Below are 23,853 nucleotides of genomic sequence, written 5' to 3' on the forward strand. Positions count from 1 at the left end.
TCATCAAAGTGGTGAAAAATCTGAAAGAAAACGATGTGAAGTTCTTCAACCCTTGTTGTAATGAACATGTTTTTTTGTAAATCGTCACGCAATCTTGTCCAAATGTTTAATCGTTTCTGCTTATACGGACAATACAGAAGAAGTAACATCAACTCCTGTTCATACTTTCAATTTTGTGAAGCATATAACAATTATGACCATTTCGTTTTCATCCATTATCATCCACGATGCCCCTAGCTTGCTATAAGCATTTTAAACTCCCGAACACAAACCTCTAACCATTTTTCACCGGCTTACGAAAACCGCGCAATCTGTATCACTATGCCATACAGCATTAGACTCATGTCACTCTTGGTGACCTATTTTTTTAAGATAAAATGATAATGATTTCCATTTGACATCCGTCGAACACCGTTCAAAGAGCTTTTATAATTCGTTAAAACTAAGCCGTTTTTTTTTTTTTTTCAAGATAAAATGTTAATGATTTCCATTTGTATAACACATAAAACTTATAATAAATAATAATAAGGAATTATTTCTTTACTCATCGACCAATCTGAATATTACCATACTTCTTTTCCTTTTTTTAGCTTTATTCGCTGTTTTCCAAACGATTAACTAACATTTTTTCCACAGACACCATGCTCAAGTTTTCCGTGTCAAAACAGTGCAAAGTGTGTTCCTAATTACGGTGAAAATGAATACCACTGTGATTGTGTTCCCGGCTACACAGGAAGATACTGCGAAACAGGTGAGATGAGGTTCATTTGTAAACAAACAAAAAATATTGAATTGAACTCACAGCATGGAGCCTTGAAACCCTAATTCAATTCTTGACAGGGAATATTGGCTAAAGAAAGGTTTTGTTTCAAGTCATGAGATGGAGTTTGTGCACGACAAACTGTCGGTTTATCCGTTTTATATGCAAAGCGGGATATGGGAATATGGCGTCATAACCCCGTAGTGTGTTTTCAACAGGCAGCATTGCGCGAATTGAGAGATATATATTTACCTTTGGTGTTTGTTTTCAATATTTGTGACATTCTACAATTCAACAAAGCACAACTGCGCAAAATTATTGTCCCACAAAACTGGTGCTCGGATTAACCTTTGTTTCGAGTACGTTTAATTTTCTACCTATAGAGCGTTTTCACCAAGACAAACAATATCGTTTTACTTGCATCAAAATCATCAACAAACTCAGAGATAGTGGAGTAGGTGGTAAGGAATAAATACCCCAAATTTTTATTTGACAGTGCTAACTGGAGCGAAGTTATTGGGAAAACAAAACTTGTGGTATGAGTCCGCCATATTGGTGTTCCACTTTGGAACATCAATATGGCCGTCAAAAAAACTGTCTGCAAGGAGAAAGATATATTTTTCTAACAAGGTCATGCGTTGCACTTAGGAATCCTTTGATTATCATTTTTAACTCATAAGCATATCTGAAAAGCATTTTAAAAGTGCTGAAATGTGTTTTCTGTAACATTTGAGATCACGTCGAGTTAGGCTGTCTCAAATTTCAAAACGCCTTATCTTCAAAACAAAGCACTCTTGCTCTTTTTGCACAAACAATTAATTTCCCCAGCAATTATTGACATTAAAGAAGAATTCCATTCCGTACTGCGCAATCGTCGCTTGCAATGTTTATGTGAGTCTCACACGAAGGAATGTTTACTAGCAAAGTTAAAAATTCTGTGACAAACTTACCTTTTTCTTCATTATTAGCACCAGATATCCTTACAAAACAATAATAAGGAGAAAGAGAACCTCGAAACTTTTTCAAACCGAAGTTTCAGCTCATCGGAAATTCTTGAACGAAACGAACCGTAATGGCGGACTAAAACTGCTATTATCGAATTAACGAATTCAAAACAAAAACGAAAACAAATCCCGAGTCTGCGCAGTACGGACTGGAAATCAGCTTTAATGTCTACAATATGCTTAAAAGAAAGCTTTGTAGGTTCAATAGTTGAATTTACAATTTGAAGAAGTCAAAACGCCTTATAGTTCGTAAGCTGAATAGCTCCAGAAACACCTTATTTCCAGCTGAATTTTCTCGCAGACATCAACGAATGTTCCAGATGACTCAGCAAACTGGTGTCGCTGCCACACAACCAGCCACATATGGACAGCTGGGTGGAGAGTAAGAGACAAAAAAATATCTGCAAAAGGCTTTCGTTTGGTTCTCTCAAATTGGGGGACAATGTACCAACCAAATTGGGCCTTTGGGCATCTCATATCAGTTTAACTAAGTCAATGATATTTTATTTCTTTCAGTGTTAAGGTCATGCCAGGATCTGTTTGATGTATCCGCGTAAGTTATATTGCATTGTTTTAATATCACAGAAAAAAAGTCACACAACATGTCAGTGCAACTTCAATTTAACGGACCTCTATATAACGAAGTCCTCGGCATAACGAATGATTTTCTCCAGCCCGGCCAAAGTTACAGAAAAATGTATGGAACATGACCTCGATATAACGAACCCCGATATAACGAAATCCACGTTATAACGAACACAATCCCGTAGCCGAAACGTAAAATGTATCCCGATATAACGAAAAAATGTCGACACGCAACAAAACGTTAAATCGAATCAGACCAACAAGGATGAAAATCCATTAATTCTGTAACAGGAAAACAAGTTCAAATATGTCCATATCTGTGTGCATATATTATACATTATAAATGTTATTTTTCAGAACTCGTTAATATCGAGTTTTTCAATATAACGAACCCTCGATAACGTAAAATTTCCCCACTACTTTGGCACTTCGTTAAATCGTTATACTTTGTGGACGTCCATCCACTGAAAAAGGCGGGAACAACGTTAATTGACACATGTACAAGAATTTAACCTGGTCTTGAAACAATCACTGTTCGATTACACAGTAAAAGAGACGGTCAACAAAAACCGAGCAAAATCTTATTTTCGTGGCAGAAATTGGTAAATGAGAAACTGATGCAGTTTGTTTCCGTAAAAAGTCATTTTTGCTTACATTTTTTGGTCTTATCTCTTATTTTTGCTTACATTTTTTGGTCTTATCTCCCTTGGGTGGAAATTCGGCCCAATAATCCGGCAATAACACTCCTTGCGTTCGCGAAAAGAAGTTTGGACAAATCGCTTCCCCAATTCCGCCACTTTTCTTGACCGGACTCTATTTACACCCGTTTTTAGTGTTATATTATTAGCTATCTTTCTACATCCATCTTTCGACATCGCCTTTCCACATCGTCTTTCGACATGCTGTTTGAAATGAGCCAATCAAAACCTATACATACCGGTGTTGGCTTCATGCAAATCAGCCCACAAGTCAGATGGCCATACCAATGGGATGTGATTGGTGGATATTTGGATCTAGAATATCGAAAGATGGATGCCGAAACTGAAAGCGGGTGTAAGTTCTGAATTATGGGAAATCTTTTGTTTTTTGAAGCTATTTTTTTTTTTTTTCTGGTTGTTAGGTCAAGCCAAAATCAGCAGGTTACGCTCTTTTTTGGCTCAACACCTACAACAATTCTCTGTCACATGGGAGACTTTGGATGTGGAGATGGGGGATGGACACCGGTCATGAAGATGGATGGCAGTAAGGTATATAACACTGTTAGCAGGTCCACCTCATTTTTAAATTTGCTTCAGCAGTATTAATTACGAAGGTCTATGATCTATTATTTAAACGTTTTACTAATTTTAATTGACACGTAAAAAGGTTAATTAGCTAAAAAAAGATGATAAAAATGAGATGAGTTGAGACGCATGGATAACTTTGCAATGATATTTTTATCTGTTATTGTTAGACCACCTTTCATTTTGACTCGGGGTACTGGAGCAATCAAAATCACTACAACCCATCTGCCTGGGTGACTGGGTTTGACACACAAGAGGCCAAGTTAGCGAGCTACTGGAACACACCTTTCTCTAAGATTTGTCTTGGTATGAAGATCGACCAACAGATTAAGTTCATTGTCATCAACAAGCAGGCCAACTCTCTGTACTCACTAATCGCCGACGGGCAATACCGCGCCACCTCACTGGGTCGTAGCACATGGTTTTCGGTTATGGGTTCATATGCCGCCTTGCAATCTTACTGTAACAAAGAAGGGTTCAACGTTGCTTGTAGTCTTATTAATGCGGGAAAAGCTCGGATCGGTATCGTTGGTAACAATGAAAACGACTGCGGGAGCTGTGACAGCAGAATGGGGTTTGGAACAGGAGGGAATAGCGACTCTACCTCGTGTGGAAGACGAGGCAAAGCATCCATAGGATACATCTTGGTTCAGTGAGATGGAAGGTCAGCTTCGAGCCAAAGTGGCGCATACTGCCGGAGCTTATCCCGGTTTCCTTAGCATTAAGCAGCTAGGAGTATTTCTACTCCCCCCTGGATGGGATGCTAATCCATCGCAGGGAACCTCCCAGCTTTATTTCGCCGGTACCCATTTATACACCTGGGTGGAGAGAGGCACTATGAAAGTAAAGTTTCTTGCCCAAGAACACAACACAGTGACCCCGGCCAGGGCTCGAACCCGGAACGCTCGCTCCGGAGTCCGGCGCGCTAACCATATTAGGCCACCGCGCCTCCCACAGTGAGATGGAACTAAAGATATAAAGCTAATAACCGATAATAAATATACCGACCCTTAGGGAAGGTGAAAGTATAGGTTGAAAAACGTTTTTATTTAATGAGAAATAAGCCAAACGCTTCTTTACCAAACTTTGTTGTTTTCTTTGGTGAGGATTTATTGTGTAACAAATTTCTGAGTACATGACCTCGTACTTCGGTAGTCCGAGATAGCTGCTGTTTTTAGAATAACAAGTTGAAGTGTGCTGCATGACAACTACTCCATAAACCGTATCACGGTGTTGCATTCTAAACGCGAGGAACTTTAGTCTAACTTACAGTGACTCTTTTTTCTGTGTCTCTCTCCACGCAGGAGCATTTAAAGGGTTACTGCAAATGACTAGCATCCTATTATAAAAGAGATATAGAGAGATACCTTATATACTTTACTCTGAAGACGAAAAATACCGGTGCATAATATGGATAATGTAGAACTATTAGTAGACAAGCAGAGATTGTGATACGCTCTTACGAAGAGACGTTAAAGCCATCAGACGTTAAAGGCGTCTCTCTTATTTACCGTTTTTATACTAGACGTTAAAGACGTTTCCAGACAGCTTTAACGTCTCTCAGACGGCTTTAACGTCTCTAGCATAAAAACGGCCAATAGTAATCTTTTTCATTGTTTTACTTTTCAATAGTTAAACGATTTGCTGAACATAGCAAGGATCGAGTCCCCACGATAGAAAGCAGTCTCTGCAAATCAGGGCAAAAATTAGATTCCGCCGAATCATACGCTAAATGACGTGCGTGTATCCTGCATTGTTACATAGCTGAAATATTTTTCCCAATATATAGCGTACGTTATTCTCACCAAACTTCAAGATCACATGACATCTAACAACAAAACATTTCCCGCCAAAAGTCTGTGAGTGAGAAACGTTGCGAAATCTATGACGTCAGAGGGCCATAACAGTCTACTGTCACCCGTGGATGTTGACCAAGGACCGCCGTTGCACGTTAATCTGCCAATGTCTACTTAATGGTTCACTATTAAGTGTATTATGATCTTTATGATTTAAATTAGAAAAAAATACCTTTACTTTTGTAAATTTGCATTAACATAACGCACAAAGGGCCAAGCAACCATGTATTATTCTGTTTACCGTATTTATTCGTTTAGGCGCCCTGGGCGCTTATTAAATTGTTGGACCTTGAGAGTGGGCGCTTATTCGAGGTGGGCGCTAATTCGAGGCTGGGCGCTTATTAATTTTTCACCATTTTTAGAAAATAGTACGCTTATTTTACAAGAAAAAAGTAAATAATAACAGAACGTTAAGATGTCCAAAAGCCGATTTTTTACTGATCCTTGAAAGTTTCTGTAAATTATTGAGAAAGCTTGGTCTCCGGGGTGGTCTCTTGGTAGTACTTAGTCAATTTCACACCTCTCATTTTACTCCTCTCGTGCATGTCAATTTTTTTAGGGGGTGGAGGAGGGCGCTTATTCGAGGCTGGGCGCTTATTCGAATAAATACGTTATTATATAAACCTACTAATTGCGAAGTTTTTGACAATTTTTCCGAAGATTTCCGAAAATTTTTAAAATGCTGTCCAAAGGTTGTACGAATGATTCCGAACATTTTCCGAATGCTGTCCAAAGGTTGTACGAGTGATTGCGAACATTTTCCGAAAATTTCCGAAGATTGCCAAATATTTCCAAACAAGATCCGAAGATGTTTTGACTTTATATCGATTTACTTTGGCTCATTGAGCATTAAAACATAGAAAACTCTGCGAATTGATTGGTCAAAAACGATATCACACATGTGTGTACCATTTTTTCTTGATTTGCTTATCACTCGCTTAACCACTGCAGTTTATATAATAAAGAAACGTTATAAAATAGCTTTTGAGACGATTGTTTTACACTGAGGAAGCAATTAGTCATATGGAAAAGAATCCAAAGAAAGGCTATATCGCCAAGCTGAGAATCGTTCGTTTCCAGCGAACGTGTATACCCTCGATACACCTTAAATTTGAGTAATTAACAAATGAAGCTGTGTTTTGGCAATAAAAAAACATAATAAAAGCTGTTAGCGTTTTAAATGTCAACCTGGTGTTATCATGTGAGTTTTGTAGTCGTTCGTGACCTCGACTACCATAATTATTCAAGTAATTAACTTTGGGAACAATCGAGTAACATAGCATTGTAACATAGCATTGCATCACACGCGCAAGTAACATAGCATTGCATCATACGCGCGAGTAACATAGCATTGCATCACACGCGCGAGTAACATAGCATTGCATCACACGCGCGAGTAACATAGCATTGCATCACACACGCGAGTAACATAGCATTGCATCACACGCGCGAGTAACATAGCATTGCATCACACGCGCGAGTAACATAGCATTGCATCACACGCGCGAGTAACATAGCATTGCATCGCACGCGCGAGTAACATAGCATTGCATCACACGCGCGAGTAACATAGCATTGCATCACACACGCGAGTAACATAGCATTGCATCACACACGCGAGTAACATAGCATTGCATCACACGCGCGAGTAACATAGCATTGCATCACACGCGCGAGCTCCCAAATTGTGCTAATTTGAATTTCCATCGTTTATTTTCGCATACGTGAGCGTGAGCAACGACATTTTTTTACTACTACTACTGAGGAAGGCAGCACTGCCGAAACGTTTAGTATTTTACATTGAACTTTCCAGCGTTAAACTTTACATTTAATCCAATGTGTTCATTTAAATTAACGCTGCGCAGGACATTTTCGTTTTTTCGTTTTTTCGTAACATAGCATTGTACTTGTTTGTACAAAGATTGTCTCTTTTGTTTGCCAAACAAGCTTTCGATGATTCGTTCCTTCTTGGGAGGTATTTTGCGGTGACATGTATTTTTCCAGTGAAAAGAATGTATTGGATTTTATCGGACTGTGGCTTGTAGGATAGGAGTATTGACATGTCTTACAATGCTTACATTTTCGTAGTCTATCACTTCCTTTCTTTTATTGTTCTTACTAAAAACGCGTAAAGAATAAAAACGTGCTTCAGCTTGAAAAAGACTCTGGATTTTGAGTTTCTTAAATAATATTTGGAAAGGAATAGAAAGACTGATGTAAAAGCTTTCTGCTTTCGGAAGGAATCTCGCGTGATTTTTCTTTTCAGCCACACCAACGAAAGCAGCTGGGTTTTTTTTTTATTTGTATGCTTCCTTGATTTTGAGGTTTCAACATTTAGGCAAAAGCAATTAAAACAAAACTGTTATTTTTGCAAAATTTGAAGCCCCATGAGTCAGTCATTTATCCCACGAAACACATACACCTTATTCGATGGTTTAACATCTAATACGCGCGGCTATTTTGCGAGTTGCATAGTATTTTCCGACTGTTATTTCAACCTAGAGGATGTAAAAAAACTCCAAATTAATTTGAATCGTTAAGCCGCTTTAGACCATTTTGTAGTGTTGCTCCGTCTGTATTTTTGCCCTGTTCTACGGTGTTTTACCGCCAGAAATTTAGCACGTTCCCTTGACCTTATATGGTAAATTGATAGTAGTATATAATAACGAAATAATAACGAAAATTTAACATGAATAAATGCGATGGCAACTTATGTCGCTTTCGTTAGATTAGAGAAAATAACAAGTTAGAAAAGTAATTTTAATTACTTTGTAGTACAATGAAGAAACATGCACTTTGACCTACATTTTAAACCGCGATAAGGTCTTCAAAAAATGATGGATTTGTTTTATTAAGTGAGACCATTTTATTGCTCCGTCGGTATTTTTGCCCTGTTCTACACTGTTTTACCGCCAGCAATTATGTGCGTTCTCTCTTGACCTAATATGGTAAATTGACGTAATAGTGAAATAACAATGAAAAACACGGTGAAAAGCGTGCTAATTTATGTCATTTTTGTTATATTGGAGAGAATAACAAGTTATAAAAGTAATTAAAATTACACTGTAGCACAATCACGAAATATGCACTTTGACCTTGTTTTTAAAGCCTGCCGCGCGGAGGAGATCTTCGAAATCATGGATCGTAAAAAGGTCCTTGCCAAAACGAAGGTCAGGCGGAGAAGGAGAAGGTCGCGTGCCATTAACGCGTGTTGTGTTATAACAGCACATGCTGAGTTATGACGGATATTTTCTAATAACTAAGGCCTAATGTTTATACCGTTCCACTTGTTCTCATGTATTGAGACTTCTTACAACCAATTGCATTCAATAATTTTGCTTAGTTTTGGTTAGGGCCGAAAATATTTAAATAGCAAAGAATGAAACAATGTAATACACGTCAATGTCAAGCAGGTGTCAATTGCGCAGAATAAAAACGCCTTCAAAGGCCTTCCCTTGCATTAAAATCGCGCCCTCTTTAGAACGGGTAGGTTTCAATAGAAGGAAAATCGAACTTAAATTAGATTTCCGTAAAATGCCACAGAGTGTTCTTTTCCGTTTTGCTCTTCTTCTCCTAATTCCTCTAAAGACAGACCAAAGACAAATCGATGGCAGCCGCGGTTTAAAGCGGGGCGTTCATCTACAAAGAAGTCGTGTGTCGTACGGAAGCTTTGCAGTGGACAAGTTTCATCGTCTTTTAGTATCAGTTGGTGTATCGAGTGTTGTGAGCAATTACAGAGAATGTGCTCTAAGCTGTGTTGATAATCCACCATGTTCTTCGTTTAACGTCGCCTCGTCTCCTCGTTCAGATGAAAAATACCGATGTGAGTTGTTAAACGAAGACAAATACGCTGCAAACCCAGGCCAGCTTGTCAGCTCACAGGAATACCATCATTACAGCATCAAGGTATTTAGAAATAAAATTATTTATGATTCTTTTTTACCAAGCTCAAAATTAAAAATACAATTTTTCACTTTGTTAAGAATTGAAAAACAAGCACTACCTGTACGAAAAACTTGTAAATGATTTTTTTAATCCCCTAGTCAAAATTGGATAAAAAATCAATTTTGAACTTTTAATTGATAACTGTTTTAAAACACTCTTATCTTAATCGTTGCACACACTGGGTGTTGCACAAGTTGAGACTCGACGAGGGACACCTTCAAATCTGAACTTTAAGAAAACGCTTCCAGTGAATTCCTAGTTACTAATTCTTTATTTTAATTAATTTATATGCTCAGTGGAATTTAAACTGCAAATTTCAAGTTAACGCCCTACGTGTACAAGTATTTTTTACTCATTATACCACGATACGTTTTTTGAGTAAAAATCCAATAGGCTACCCAGTTAATTAAAATAATAGTGAGGAAAAAAAGTTCTCTCGCTACAGTCAATACGTGGTTTTTTTTTAAGCTGTCAACGACTTGGCGTAACAATACGAAAACCTGCAATTGTCAATAATTAAAGAAGTCATTGGCTTAACTTTCATTTCATACTGATCGATCTTAGTTAAGTTGTAAAATTAGGGACGGGACATTATTTTTTTGAAGAAGGGTATGAAAAATATTTAAAAAAAAATGTTTGCAGGGCCTGGAAAGACAAAATAAATTGTTTGCAATCACGATATGTATAACAAAAAATAGTAAGAATTTCGAAAAAAAAAAATGTTTGCAGAGGTGCATAAACTAAAAAAAATGTTTGCAGAGGAAAATGTTTCATCCCCCCCCCCCCCCCTCCAAGAAAAGTAATGGTCCGTCCCTGAAAGGTGTACAAACTATAAAAGAGGAAAATTTAAGAAAACGTTCTTGCTAGAGAAAGGTTTTTTTGGTTAGGATGTTACTCTGCGTGATGTGATTCTACCAGTTTTTACGACTACTTAATTAACTAATTAGTTCAATTTAAATTTATGACAAAGGGCAGTGTTTGAATTTGTTAAATTAAAGGTGCCGACACAACAGGGGGCAAACGTTGCGAGGACATGTAGCAGAGACAAAGCCACTAGATGTTCACAAATAAGAAAATGTTGGGACATTATGTATGTTCCGCGTCCCACGAAAATTATTAGCACGGAAACATGTCGCGGTAACATGTCCCTGCTATGTTTGTATTGTCAGTTTTAATTTTGTCCCAGCTGGCACTTAGGCCCCATCTACAGTAATTCGGATAAATTTAAAAACGCTTTTTTATTCCTCTGGTTCGGCCAACCGTCCACACTAATCCAGATAAATTGTCCACCGAAAAAAGGAACTTTTCGAAAACGTTTTTCAAAGTGAATTGATTTGAAAACGCTGGCTTTACGTTTTAGTGTGGACGAGAAACATTTTGTAAACGGCAACTTTTCGAAAACGCTCTTCAAAGTGGGTATTTAAAAAGCGCATTTTGTCCATTTTTGACCAAAAGAGGTGCGTTTTCAAATATATCCGGACTAGTGTGGACGGAAAATATTTTATACGACGTTTTCAAATTTCTCCGTTATCCAATTTATTCGAATTAATGCGTCCTTATTAAGCAGTGTTGAGAACTTTAATTTTGTCCACAGACGCCGTGTTCAAGTTTCCAGTGTCAAAACGGCGCGAAATGTGTTCCAGATTACGGTGAAAATGAATACTACTGTGATTGTTTTCCCGGCTACACAGGGAGATACTGCGAAACAGGTGAGATAAAGTGTATTTGTATCAAATATCAAATATTTAACATATTTTCATATTACTAGGCTTGATACATCTTGATTTACGTTTTAAACGGAGTTAAGGTTTTAAAATTTCGTATAGCCGTTTTACATTTCCGTTGACGTTCAAATTTCACTTAAACAAATTGGCATTGTATGTTTTGGCTTAATGTTTTAATAGCTAGTAATAGTTTTACTAATCAGTATATAAAAGGACCGTTTCAAGTGACCACAGAAGGACGTGCTCAGCGAGTAGCCTGTTTTGCTTTGTAATTTTGAGAGCTCATTAACATTTAGTTGTTACTAGAACGGTCGACGTCAATTCAAATTACAAACTGCACAAAATATTTTAAGTAGGGATGTCGAATGCCAGGTTTTTTTTCGTTCTTAAAGCAGGATTGTAACCATTTGGAGTGCATAACTGAGCACATCAGCCAGGGCCGCTCAACATATGTTAGCCAATAGGCGCTACGAAGCTGACGAAGGCATTTTAACAAGAACCAGCTAACACGTGGTGTCCAAAAGACACTATGCAGCTGCTGAAATGTATTTTTAAAAGTCACTGGATATCTCAGCGTTATTTTGTTCGTACCGCAGGTTAAAAGATCAGGTTTTTGTAATTTCCCCTGTGGTATATAATTGTTTTTTCAGTGGGTTAATTTCTGTTGTTGCTGGAGTTGCTTTGTTCGCGCTGCCTTCAAAACTACTTTTGTGACTCTAGTGTTAGTAGTGGTTATTTTCGCTAGTGTCAAAAAATAGAATGTATAAACAGACTCAAGTCTTGCACAAATTCAGATTCGTTGCTTTTCAGAAATCATGTTGTCTGTTTAACCCGATTGGCCTTGCCTGATGTACTGTCTAGGTTGGGGTGGTCCGAATGCTCGGAGACATAAGCTGATTAAGCTACTCCGAGGGTACTAGGTAGTATTCAGTTCAGTTCAGCACGGAAGGAAAGCGACTTGTTATAAGTTCCGAAATCCGAGTAAAATATTTTAATTGTTCTCAAATTGTGAAGTAATCATTTCTGCTTTAGCCAGAGAAAAAACAAAAACAAAAACAGACAAAGAAACAATAACTGAAAACATGGCGGTGGATGAGACGGAATGTATCTTGCGTACAGAAGTATGATTAATTTTGAGCAATTTTCAGGTTCGAGTGACTTAACTTGACTTGACTTATTGCCAAAGCCCTAAGTGGGTAAATTTATCCCTCCATTTTCCTTTTCATTGTCTTATAGATGCAAAGGTTGTTTTATAAGGTCTTTTTTGCTAAATTTTACAATAACTATGCGAAAGAACGTCACTAAACCAAATCATCTTCTGAGCACGCACTAGCTTGCAAGCACGTAAGACAACTTGGTATATTTTAATTTTGAATGAACCTTTTCTAAAGTTTCGCGAGAACAGCTCATTTTGTAAGGAATATAAAAATTAATAAACCTTTCTTAAGCATTTTGTTCTGTTAATTGGCCTTACCCTACTACGATCCCTGTGATATATTGTCCCCCGTCTAACTTCGTGCGAGAAAAAAAGGTCATAAAAAACCGCAGGCCAACTTGTAAATTGACCACGTTGCAAGTCGTATGAGTTTGGCATGGTTTTTTGGTCGTAGGCTCTGTTGTTTCTTATTCCACGTTTTATGTAGGCGTATTATACGTCTCCGATAAATAGTACTTCGGTATAATGGGTTGCTTACGAATGTCAAAAACTTGCAAAAATAATTGAATAATTTGAAACAATATTACACATCTTCACCAGATCTGGATATTTCCTAGATCTTTGCCCGGTACATGTCCCGGTTAATTTGTTCAAAACATGATAAGCCAACCTTGCTACAAGATAGACAAGATATGATACATGGTGATTTTATTTTCTTCTTCGCCTCTCGCGTCGAATAGCTAGACTTACTGCGAGAGGTGAAATACATTGTAAATAATATAATTGTGCTAAATAAAGTTTTGTTTTTGTGTGCGTTTTTGTTGTTGTCCTTGCAGATATAGATGAATGTTCCAGTAATCCGTGTTTAAACGAAGCGACGTGTGTTGACCAGGTTAACGGATATGTTTGTAACTGCCAAGCTGGATTCACAGGAATTCACTGTGAAACGAGTAAGTTACTCGTTTCACAGTGCTTACATAATTATGTTTAATTATAAAACATACTGAACCCATTGATGTTTCACTTATTATCACTTATAATCTGCGTCACAAAGTTAAACAAAATACAAAAAAAAATCCGAAGAAATCCAAAGATGGCCACCGTAACACAGTTTAATTTTAATTTAATGCGATGTCTTACAAACCAATTAGTCCTGTTCCAGGCGTTCGGCAGTTGGTGAGCAGCGTGAAAAATGAGGACGAAATAGGGGAGGAGTGTGTCGGGGGGGATGATGGTTATTGTTCTTCCTCGCCTAATTCCTAGTAATTTTACCCCTCGCTGTTCAACGCACTTACGAGCTGGGAAGTAGCCAAAGCGGTGGCACGGAACAGGGAGTGTTGGTCAGAAAGCATGACGGCCTTTTGCACCTACTGGCGCGATAAGCCATGATGATGATGATGTTCAACAAACTTGTTCTTTTTTTTCCGAGCTGCTCCCAGCTTCACCTAACCGAACGCATGGAACAGGCCCAAAACATTCCATGTGCATTTCGGTCGTCACGACTAGAACGCCACATGAAAGTAGAACTTACATTTCAGTTGCAGCACGAATTACATTCGACGCCTCTGACTTGACATTGAATGTTTCTACAGATATCAACGAATGTTCCAGTAATCCTTGTTTAAACGAAGCGACGTGTGTTGACCAGGTTAACGGATATGTTTGTAATTGCGTGGCTGGATATACAGGAGTTCACTGTCAAACTGGTAAGTGGTCATTTCAGATCGATGATACATCTCTGCAAAAAACGTTCACATAATTTAAAAATCCGTCACTGTGGATACGGCAAAAGCTTCGCACTGAGATATTTAAAACAAAAAAAACAAAACTTGGTTTTAGCTCGGACGCTGTTGCATTCAACGGCGTGCACGAGTATTGACTATTAAGACATGTTGTCGATTCCGGCTATTTTTAGAATAGAGTTTACCGGCAAATTAGTGGAATAAAGATTAGGAAAAATTACAGGAACGATATCATGGTAGTTGCATCCGACGTTGCACAGTTGCCTTCGAAACCGTTGTTAAGTTGTTTACTTTGCTGCATGTTCATGTTCCCTATGGCCTACTATACTTTTCATGTCCTCAGGGTTCGTGAAGTGATAACCATTAACATAAAAATATTAAGGTGGCTGAACACAGTTTTCCAATTTTTAAAGTAACTACCCTGTATTTTTTTTTATTCCATCCAAACCGTTGCAACGTAACTGTTTTTTTTTTTCAATTTCTACACAGATATCAACGAATGTGTCAGTAATCCGTGTAAAAACGGAGCGGCGTGTGTTGACCAGGTTAACGGATATGTTTGTAACTGTCAGCCGGGATACGCTGGAGTTCACTGTCAGGCTGGTAAGTGGGCCATTCATTTCCGATTGATCAATTAACGCATTACTGCGTTGTACCATGTATTCGGGTGGTTGTTTTGTAACACTGTTTTAAAGCACACCGTTTCTAAACGCAAGATCATAAAGTACCAACTCAATTTTTTTAAAAACAGTTAACTCGTCTTGACTATTACATAACTCTCTTCATCAGATATCAACGAATGTTCCAGTGATCCGTGTTTAAACGGAGCGGCGTGTGTTGACCAGGTTAACGGATATGTTTGTAACTGTCAGCCGGGATACGCTGGCTCTAACTGCGAAACAAGTAAGTAAGGTTCTTTATAATGAAAACATATAAAATGAATATATGTCTTTTTTTTATTATTTACTACGGAAAAGCAAAATACGTTCAGCCCTAGAAATACGTTCAAACGTTCGGCCCCTCGCATAAATGGTATTTTTAAGTAATATGATGTTTCTTTCCTTTAATCACACAGATATCAACGAATGTTCCAGTAATCCCTGTTTAAACGGAGCGGCGTGTGTTGACCAGGTTAACGGATACGTTTGTAACTGCCTGGCTGGATACGCTGGAATTCACTGCCAAACAAGTGAGTGCACTTCGCACGTGTTTATGCAGATGATGTGTACGCACAGACACTTTGGGGATGGAATGAAATGTTCATGTTTGATCACAACTCTGGCTTGTTTGTGTTCCTGTCCCAATTTCTATAATTTGATTTTCAAAGTGAGCCATGGTCAACTTCGTTTTTAGGGGGTCTTCCTTTCCGTCTGTCCCTCGTGCATCAAGAAGAAGGAAAATGCTTTGGGAACAAAGTTGGTCGTAGTATGCTTTGTGTATTTGTCTTCAATTCGGGCTGCCTGAGTTCCATTCCTGCAGGGATCACTGGTCCCTTGGGACTTTTTACAGCCCTAATAAATTACAAAGAGTGCAAAACACTTAAGTCGTTCTCCTATCATTAATCTCTACGCAGATATCAACGAATGTTCCAGTGATCCATGTTTAAACGGAGGGACGTGTGTTGACCAGGTTAACGGATATGTTTGTAACTGTCTGGCTGGATACGGGGGAGTTCATTGCCAAACAAGTAAGTGGGTTTCCTAAACAGTAGCCTTGATGTGACCCCAGCCATTGTCTCGTAATAAATTGTCACATTGTTAAAATGTTCCAAAATCTCGTCCAAAACTCAGTCACCTATTATCGCTCACGTAATTTACACAAACCGTATGAATAATTAATTTGATGAAAATTTCACCAGATATCAACGAATGTTCCAGCAATCCGTGTAAAAACGGAGCGACCTGTGATGACCAGGTTAACGGATATGTTTGTAACTGTCGGTCAGGATACGCTGGAGTTCATTGCCAGACAAGTGAGTGCCTCTTTAGACTTGGCATGCTACAGTATGTAGCAACTTTTCTGCCAGCTCTCATTACATGCATGTCTCACTCTCTCTTCAGGAATAGATAGGTACGGGGAAGGTTCAAAAGGAACTACCCCTCAAAATTATCAATAACCGTTTAGCAAATTACAGAAGCGTACGGGCTCTCCAAAGATATCAACAGTCTAAAAAAGTGGTGCCAATATGGCGTACCAATGCCAAGCTCGCATAACCCATTATCGTTTTCTTAAAAACTTAATTGCCATGAGCACCACAATGTTGAAATTTGGACCGATAATTTCTTTCCAGCCACTCTTATATTAATGACTTTGTTGATGTTCTAATGCAAACAAACCGATTTTGACATTTTCGTGAAAAAGATTGATGAGTGTTTATTGTTCTCAGACAACATGAAAGTTTTTTTTTTTATCTTTGATTGGCATAATTCGTGATGGCAAAGCATTCTGGGAAGTACAGTAGGTGGCAAGTGTCTAAAGCTAGATATTTGTAAAAATGCTAGTTCTTGTTTATTGACAAATGCTTTCGTATATAATAAAATAAAAAAAACGAGAACTCCAATGGGCACTCTCATCAAATCCCCCTCCCACCCCTGTATACGTACGGTCACGAGGGTAGGCCTTTGCATTTTCGACTAGGAAAAAAGGCTATGGTCGTGGTATGCTTTGTGCACTTGGCTATTGATCGAGCTGTCTGAGTTCCATTCCTGCAGGTATCACTGATCCATTCAGACTCTTTACAGTCCTAATAAATTACAAAGAGTGCAAAACACGTAAGTCGTTTCCCTTTCATTTACCTCCGCGCAGATATCAACGAATGTTCCAGTAATCCATGTTTAAACGGAGCGGCGTGTGTTGACCAAGTTAACGGATATGTTTGTAACTGTCTAGCTGGATACAATGGAGCTCGTTGCCAAACAAGTGAGTATCTCTCCTCAGTCTCCGTAAGGTGCAGTGTATCTAACAACTCATTCTTGTCCCCAGAGCCGCTTGTCCTGCAGAGCCTGTGCACGAGAATAAGTGGCCCCGTAGACACGCAATTGTGGCTCACTTTATATGTTAAAGATTTATATTTTTTTTGCAGATATCAATGAATGTTCCAGTAACCCTTGTTTGAACGGAGGTGCGTGTGTTGACCAGGTTAACGGATATGTCTGTAACTGCAAGTTTGGATACGAAGGAGCGCGCTGCGGAACCGGTACGTAAGAAGACCATTTTTGTTTAATTCTTAATTGCATGCTCCTGTAAGGAAATTTATATACAACGGCATCCCGATTTTACAAACCTACAAGGCCGGGGCTTATCCCGATTTCTTTCAAAGCATAAATCGACTGTGGGTATTTTTATTCCCACCCCCCCCCCCACCCCCCTGGATGGGATGCTAGTCCATCGTGGGGTCATTCCCCAGCATTAAATTCGTCGGTTCCCATTTATACATCTTGGTGGAGGGGAGGCACTATGAGAATAACGTGTCTTGCCCAAAAACACAGCACATTGACTAGCGATCGAACCCGGACCGCTCGATCTGAAGTCCAGCCCACTAACCATTAGATCACCGCTCCTCCCTGAAAAGGGATATGGTTCAGTGAAATTACAATGTTAGACTAAGTGGAACAAAATCAAAGGGAAACCTAATTATGGGGCGGTTTGAGTTATTGAAGATGTGTCATCGCGCAGACATATGGCTGAACATTATTAATTATTCATGACAGATCGGACGAGGCAGCAAATTGAAATGCAAGTGCAAATCACTGAATGGGATGAGAAAGGGCTAGGGACCAAATTGAATACGTAATGTGAGAAAAACTCACTTCACAGATTTCTTTAAGTTCCAAATTAAACTTTCATGCACGGAAGAGAAATGCTGGATCTGCAATTTAAAGACGTTGGCACTAAATGTTTGTGCGCCTCCTTGCTACGCCCACATCTTTAAGCCTTATTGCGTATTTTACTGCACATCCTTTCTTCCCACGCTTACTGATTTCTTGAAGTTCCTGCGACTTAGGACATAAAAATTATACAAAATGGGCGTGCTATGAGCCATTATGAGAATCGAGAGTTTTTTTTAGTTATGATTAATAATTTAGTTATTTAGTAAAATTGCTTTTAGCTATAATAAATCATTTCTTTTTTTTTTTCAGCTATATGGAAAGAGTACACGCCATACATATGCGGACCCCACAATCGGCAACTGATTCAATTCGGAGGTATCACTGAGCAGCAGTGTAAACAGCAATGTTTAAGCTGTGCTGCCATTGAGTACTGGTCTGGTTCAACAACTGGTTGTTTCAAATGCATTGATCCCAACCAGCGGTTTCCATTTTCCGACACCAGTGATGGAGGATATCCACCTCACGTTTTTGTTAAGAATTAAATAATAAGTTAATTAAGACGGTTTCCGCTGAACATTCGATCAATGAAGGCGAAGACAAAGTTACCAAAAAGACTTCATAGCATGGTCACTGTTTTAAGACAGTTAACAAAATTTTAGCTCTCAATTGGCTGACCCCGCGAGAGAAAAACGAATTAAAGTTTTTCATATTTAAGTTGAAATTACGGTCTCACGTCAGTTCAAAATAAACCAACACGCGTTTTGAGCTCTTTTTACGAGGTTTGACATCAAATTTCTCGAGAATGCTTTGGAATGAAATAGCGAGGTCAATATATTTGAGGAACGAATTATACAGTGTGACGTTTCAAACGGTATACAAAATGTTACTGTGCTATGAGTATTTTGGTGATTGATTTTTGCACTCTTTGCTCGAACTTTAAGCGGAATCCGTTTATTTCAGGCATGTCGTTGTTTCTCTTTCTAACCATCGACTAAAAGGAACAATACTAGACAAAAATATATAACCACAAACCCTGAAAGATTGTCCGAAAAATGATGAGATGGCCGAAAAGCGAAGCTTCGAAAGAAAATTGTGATATTTGAGGACAATCTTACATCCAAGGACATTATCCTCAAATATACCAGCAAGCCAGGAGGGATGTCTATTTATTTTATAACCCTCCGATTATTTTTTACAACGCGCTTTACCGCCGGTTAATAGGAAAAACCCACAGAGTGATAATCACGTAAAAGTGTGAGTGATAGTCATGTAAGTTTGTTGGTTTCCGTATTTTTTTAACACTGTGGTTCAGGATTGAAAAGTTAGTCATAAAAAGGTGACTAGGTTCGTTTGCTTTGTACTTGCCAAAAAATCGAGCCACTGATATCGTATCTATCGCATCCGACGGGGTATATTGCCTGATACCCATCGTCCGATTTTGTACCATGTGATGTGTTTTGTCCAATCAGCGCGCACCGAAATTAATCGGTGGGTTATTGGTGTTTCTAGCCGTTTAATGGCCTGAAACAGAATATAGACTTGGACCAGTTTGGTCTGTAATTGCCTATTGTTTGCGCAACTTGATTAACATGTAACTATGTATTATTCTTAAAAAAATAACCATTTCTAGGTAGAGTCTGGTTTGAAATAGAGTATTGATTTTGGGTAGGTCTCAAAAAGGTAGGGAGAAACGTCAATACATTTGGGTGAAAAACAGCGTACCTTTTTCAGAAAGATCCCTTCTTAGACCAATAGTAACTTGACACACTTTATCGCAAAAATACAAATGCACGCTTGGCTATGACCTCCCAGATACAGGTTGGGCGCTCTTCTAACGTAGCTACGGGAAGACTATAGGCCATTTCCTAGATTAATCTGTGACAAGCGTCCTGCATACTGCCAGGATCGGCAATGTCGAAACTATATGTCGTTAAAGAAAGATCCGTATCTTGCATTCGCACGAGTTGACCTCCCCTTCCAACTTTTTTAAAACGTAGGCCGAGTTGGCTAGAATCAGACCTTATTTAGCAAGATCGGGGAGGACAATTGTTTCATATTTCATCAGACTGTCGAAAAAAAATATTTAACAGCTAAAAAATATACTGTGGTTATGTAGCACTTGGCAAGACCTCGGACAAATCTTGCAAAAGTCTGTATATCGCAAGATATCTGTTTATGTACGGATGACAGATAACAAAGTCTTCATTACCTTTTATGGGCATCGTGAAAGTTGTTTAAGTACTAGATGTATATACATGTAAATCTATGTTCGCGATATTTAAGGAAACCTTTAAAGCTGTTTTCAAAAGCTGTTTATCAAATGAAAGGATTTTCAACCTTTGGAATTTTTAAATTTCTTAAAATGTCATAAAAAACAGTCAGTGGGAAATTTTTTAACTTTTAGTAGGTTCTAGTAAGTTATTTATATATAAAGTTATTAATGTTCGGGTATATTGGGAAGTTTTTTTCATGATTTTGTTATATAAGCACTCACTGTAAAGAAATTAGACGTTCGTTAGAATTATGACTTAACAAGTAAAGAAATCCTCTAGTGGAAAAGAAGCATGATAAAAAATCCTTAGAAACTGAATAATACCAAAACATTTAACTAATGAGCAAAGAGCCATAACTTTTAGTAATGAAACTTGCTTTAAACATTGCTTAGGGAGAAAACGTCGATTTTGTTTGTAAGTTAATATTTTATGTATTTATGTTGATTTTCTATTTCAGCGGTACTTTGTGCAAAAGTTTCTTTGTTATTCCGGCTGATACTTTTTGAGCTAGGAATTAGGGCCTGATTACTTTTGCGTTTACATGCAAGTCAACCAGGCCAGCCCGGTTAGCCGAGATCCTGGTATTTCAATGCCGAGATCCCGACTAGCCGGGAAAAATATTCTTCTTTCTAAATAGGATGTAGAAGCAGAACAGCTCATGAAGCTGCTTAAGAGTAGAACAAAACACTCATAGCTGAAAAAGGTCATCAACTTCATCCGACTCAATCTTCGTGCCACAATCATTCCTGCTAAATTTAAGCCGCCGTTCATGACCAATCTAGTCCACCCCAGGCTGGCGTGGCTCATGTAATACCGGGCTGGAACTCATCTCGGAAAACTGAGCCAGTCGGCTAACCGGGCCAGCCTCGCTCATGTAATCAGGCCCTTAATTACAGCCATCTTAGTTTTCAATTAGCAAACATATGTTACAATACGGCGTCTTACATTTAACAACTTAATAACTAAAAGTGGCTATAAGCCACTAAACTCGGAAAAGTTATTATGAAACAAAAATCGAAAACAGCAAACTGACAAATAAAGGTTTGCTAATACAAATAATAATAATAATATCATTGGCTATAAGTCGAGCGATTTTTTTTCACCAAATCGTACTGAAATAAATTCATCTTTAGCTGAGTGTTTTGGGTTAGTTTTTTCCAACTGGTTTTAAAAAAACCAAAGATTTACGGTCTCAGCTTATAGCTGAATAAATATCATAATGTTATTTCAAGAAAACTGACATGAATACAATATTTCGGTTGGTGACTAAGCATGTTAATTTTATGTAATTTAACAAGAAATTTAGGTATCAGAGAAAAGGTCTTATTCTCTAGAGGCCTTAAAACACTTGCACGCATTGCGTGCATATGTCTAACAGGAAACGAGTGAAGGAGTGATGGAGTGAATTCACTTCGCCCACTACAACTCTTTTCCGAGTTAAAAACGAAGTGTGTCAGTTTGCTTGCAGGGTCTGGATGGGGATGCAAAAATCTCAGATATCAGTTAAAATTTCGGCGATTTCTAGGGTGTCAGTTAAAATATCAGTCCATTTCTGAGCTACTTCAATCCATGCCATAATTCTTTGTGGTTATTGCTAATTTTTGTTAATTCCCTGTTTCAAATGTAAAAAGAGGCAAGTGTCCGAAGAATTGTGTTGTGGATTGTAGTAATGTTTTGCAAATCTCAGCTATTAGTTAAAAGTTCGTCGTTTCTTTGCTGAGTCAGTGAAACCCCGTCCAGACGGCCTGAACAGATTGAAAGAAATGGAAAAATGTATAACACAATTCGCTTGTAAGCAAGCCATTAAATAGCTAAAATGAAAATATAATAAAAGTGTACTGTTGGACGTAAAAGCTGTGCTTTTTTTATGTTCTATATCAACATTTCTCGGAACACTCAACAACAGGGCTGTCTCGAATCACCCTGTGCCTCGTTCACTATTCGCCCATAGAAAACTCGATCAGTCTTCTAGTCCAATTGTGAATATATTCAGTACATAAACAGATCAACCACACTTTTCCATGGTCTACACCCTTTTGTTAAAAACAAGCAATGGTATATTGCAATTCCTGAGTTTTGTTTGGTTCGTTTACAGGCAGTGAAATATGAGCTTATGAACCATTAACCACAAATTTTAGTTGCCTCTACGCGTCCACGAAAACAGTTTGGGAGCTGAAATATTGCAAATCTTTGGGCGTTTTTTTAATGAAACAACTATTCCAATCGCGCTTGTTGGACATGAGATCGTTTGACCTACTCGGCGCTACGTGCCTCGTTAGCTATCTACCATTTCACATCCAACGCGCGCTCGTGGAATAATTGTTAAATAGACCATAGAAATGACATCAGAAAATGTTCAAAACTCAAGTGTAACCACGAGCCGTTAGGCAAGTGTTTTCACTACAAAGGTTTGGACATTTTATGGCGTCATTTCTATGGTCTATAAGAGTGTAGACCAAGGAAAAATGTAGTCGTTTTGTTTCATACCATAACAAAGTCGAACAAATATTTATTCAAAGCGATGCCTGACCGTGAAGAAACTTTGCCGGTGGCACGATTCCCGAAACGTAAAAACGACAATGATACAAAAAGAAGATAAACAAGATTTAAAGAATGACTTTTAATTACCTGTTCCTCTCTTGTTGAGTGTGTGCCTATCGCTAGAGGAAAGCAAGATTATTTTTCTTTCTGAAGATCTTGTTAGGGCTCTTTCACTGAACATCGGCAGTCCGCTGCCGGTTTGCTAGCACTATTCTTCTCAGTTAGACAAAATATTCAAAAGCCTGGTCAATTTAATTTGGAAATATCACCTGAGTAGAAGTCCAATCCTGAATTCCGAAAACAATAGCGTACTTAACTTAAACAAAACAAGATGAAATTCGCTTTCATTCATGAAGACCAAACTTACGGCCCGCGCGTGTGCTTGGCGTGATTTGACGTCACTTTCATGGTCTGATCCCTCAACGACAACAACTTTGGACCAATCAGCGCGCGAGAATTTTCTCGGTTATGGTATTTAAAAATTGGGGTTTTGACTTTAGATTGTATTCTTAAACATATTATATTAGACGACTCACCCTGATTTTCTATGAGCGACTGTCAATTAATAACTCGGGTGCAAATTGTTACCATGGAATTTTACGAGAGAGGCAATGAGAGAGGCAGTTGCCAAACAAACAAACAAACAAACATTGGCTCTGCATGAGCCTCATAAATCATGAGTGGTCCATTTATGTCGTCCTCTGTAAAACAACAACCTTAAAATGACAAAATACTGTGCGCTTTCGTTTCGCTTTCGTCAGTTCTCCGCTTCTTGGAAGGTATTTGGTGGTGACATATATCTCCCAGTGAAAAGAATGGAATGACAGATTACAATGCTTATATTTCCGTTTCACACAATTTCTCTTTATTTTTTGATAGCTCTCACTGAGAATGCATTCGATCTCCGTATATCATGCGATTTATGTTGATTTTTTTCTTGAGCTTTCAAAGACTTTTTCGGTTTTTCTCGTTTCTTTTAGCAGATTGAATGAAAAAGTACCTAAAATACTGATGTAAAGGCATTGGGTTTCGCAAGGACTCTGTCGCGTGATATTTCTTTTTAGCCCCAGTGAGGTAGCTGTTTATTGATGTTTGTATCCTTTCTCTATTTGGAGTTCCAATGTTGAGGACAAAAGAAATTAAACAATAGTATT

At 38.3% G+C, this 23,853-nt stretch overlaps 1 protein-coding gene across 1 annotated transcript in view; it reads left to right on the plus strand.

The window, feature by feature from the left end:
• LOC144636909 (uncharacterized) overlaps positions 1–23,853 on the plus strand; it is a 264,977-nt gene that overhangs the window by 228,477 nt on the left and 12,647 nt on the right. Inside the window, exons 19-29 of the mRNA XM_078496110.1 lie at positions 13,150–13,263; positions 13,906–14,019; positions 14,545–14,658; positions 14,845–14,958; positions 15,131–15,244; positions 15,629–15,742; positions 15,914–16,027; positions 16,861–16,974; positions 17,138–17,251; positions 18,195–18,415; positions 20,551–20,572. Coding sequence (XP_078352236.1) covers positions 13,150–13,263; positions 13,906–14,019; positions 14,545–14,658; positions 14,845–14,958; positions 15,131–15,244; positions 15,629–15,742; positions 15,914–16,027; positions 16,861–16,974; positions 17,138–17,251; positions 18,195–18,415; positions 20,551–20,572 — 1,269 coding nt within the window. The remainder of the gene's footprint in view (positions 1–13,149; positions 13,264–13,905; positions 14,020–14,544; positions 14,659–14,844; positions 14,959–15,130; positions 15,245–15,628; positions 15,743–15,913; positions 16,028–16,860; positions 16,975–17,137; positions 17,252–18,194; positions 18,416–20,550; positions 20,573–23,853) is intronic.

The sequence above is a fragment of the Oculina patagonica genome, chromosome 13 (assembly GCF_052425735.1).
Source record: "Oculina patagonica isolate OP01 chromosome 13, crgOcupat, whole genome shotgun sequence".
Lineage (NCBI taxonomy): Eukaryota > Metazoa > Cnidaria > Anthozoa > Scleractinia > Oculinidae > Oculina > Oculina patagonica.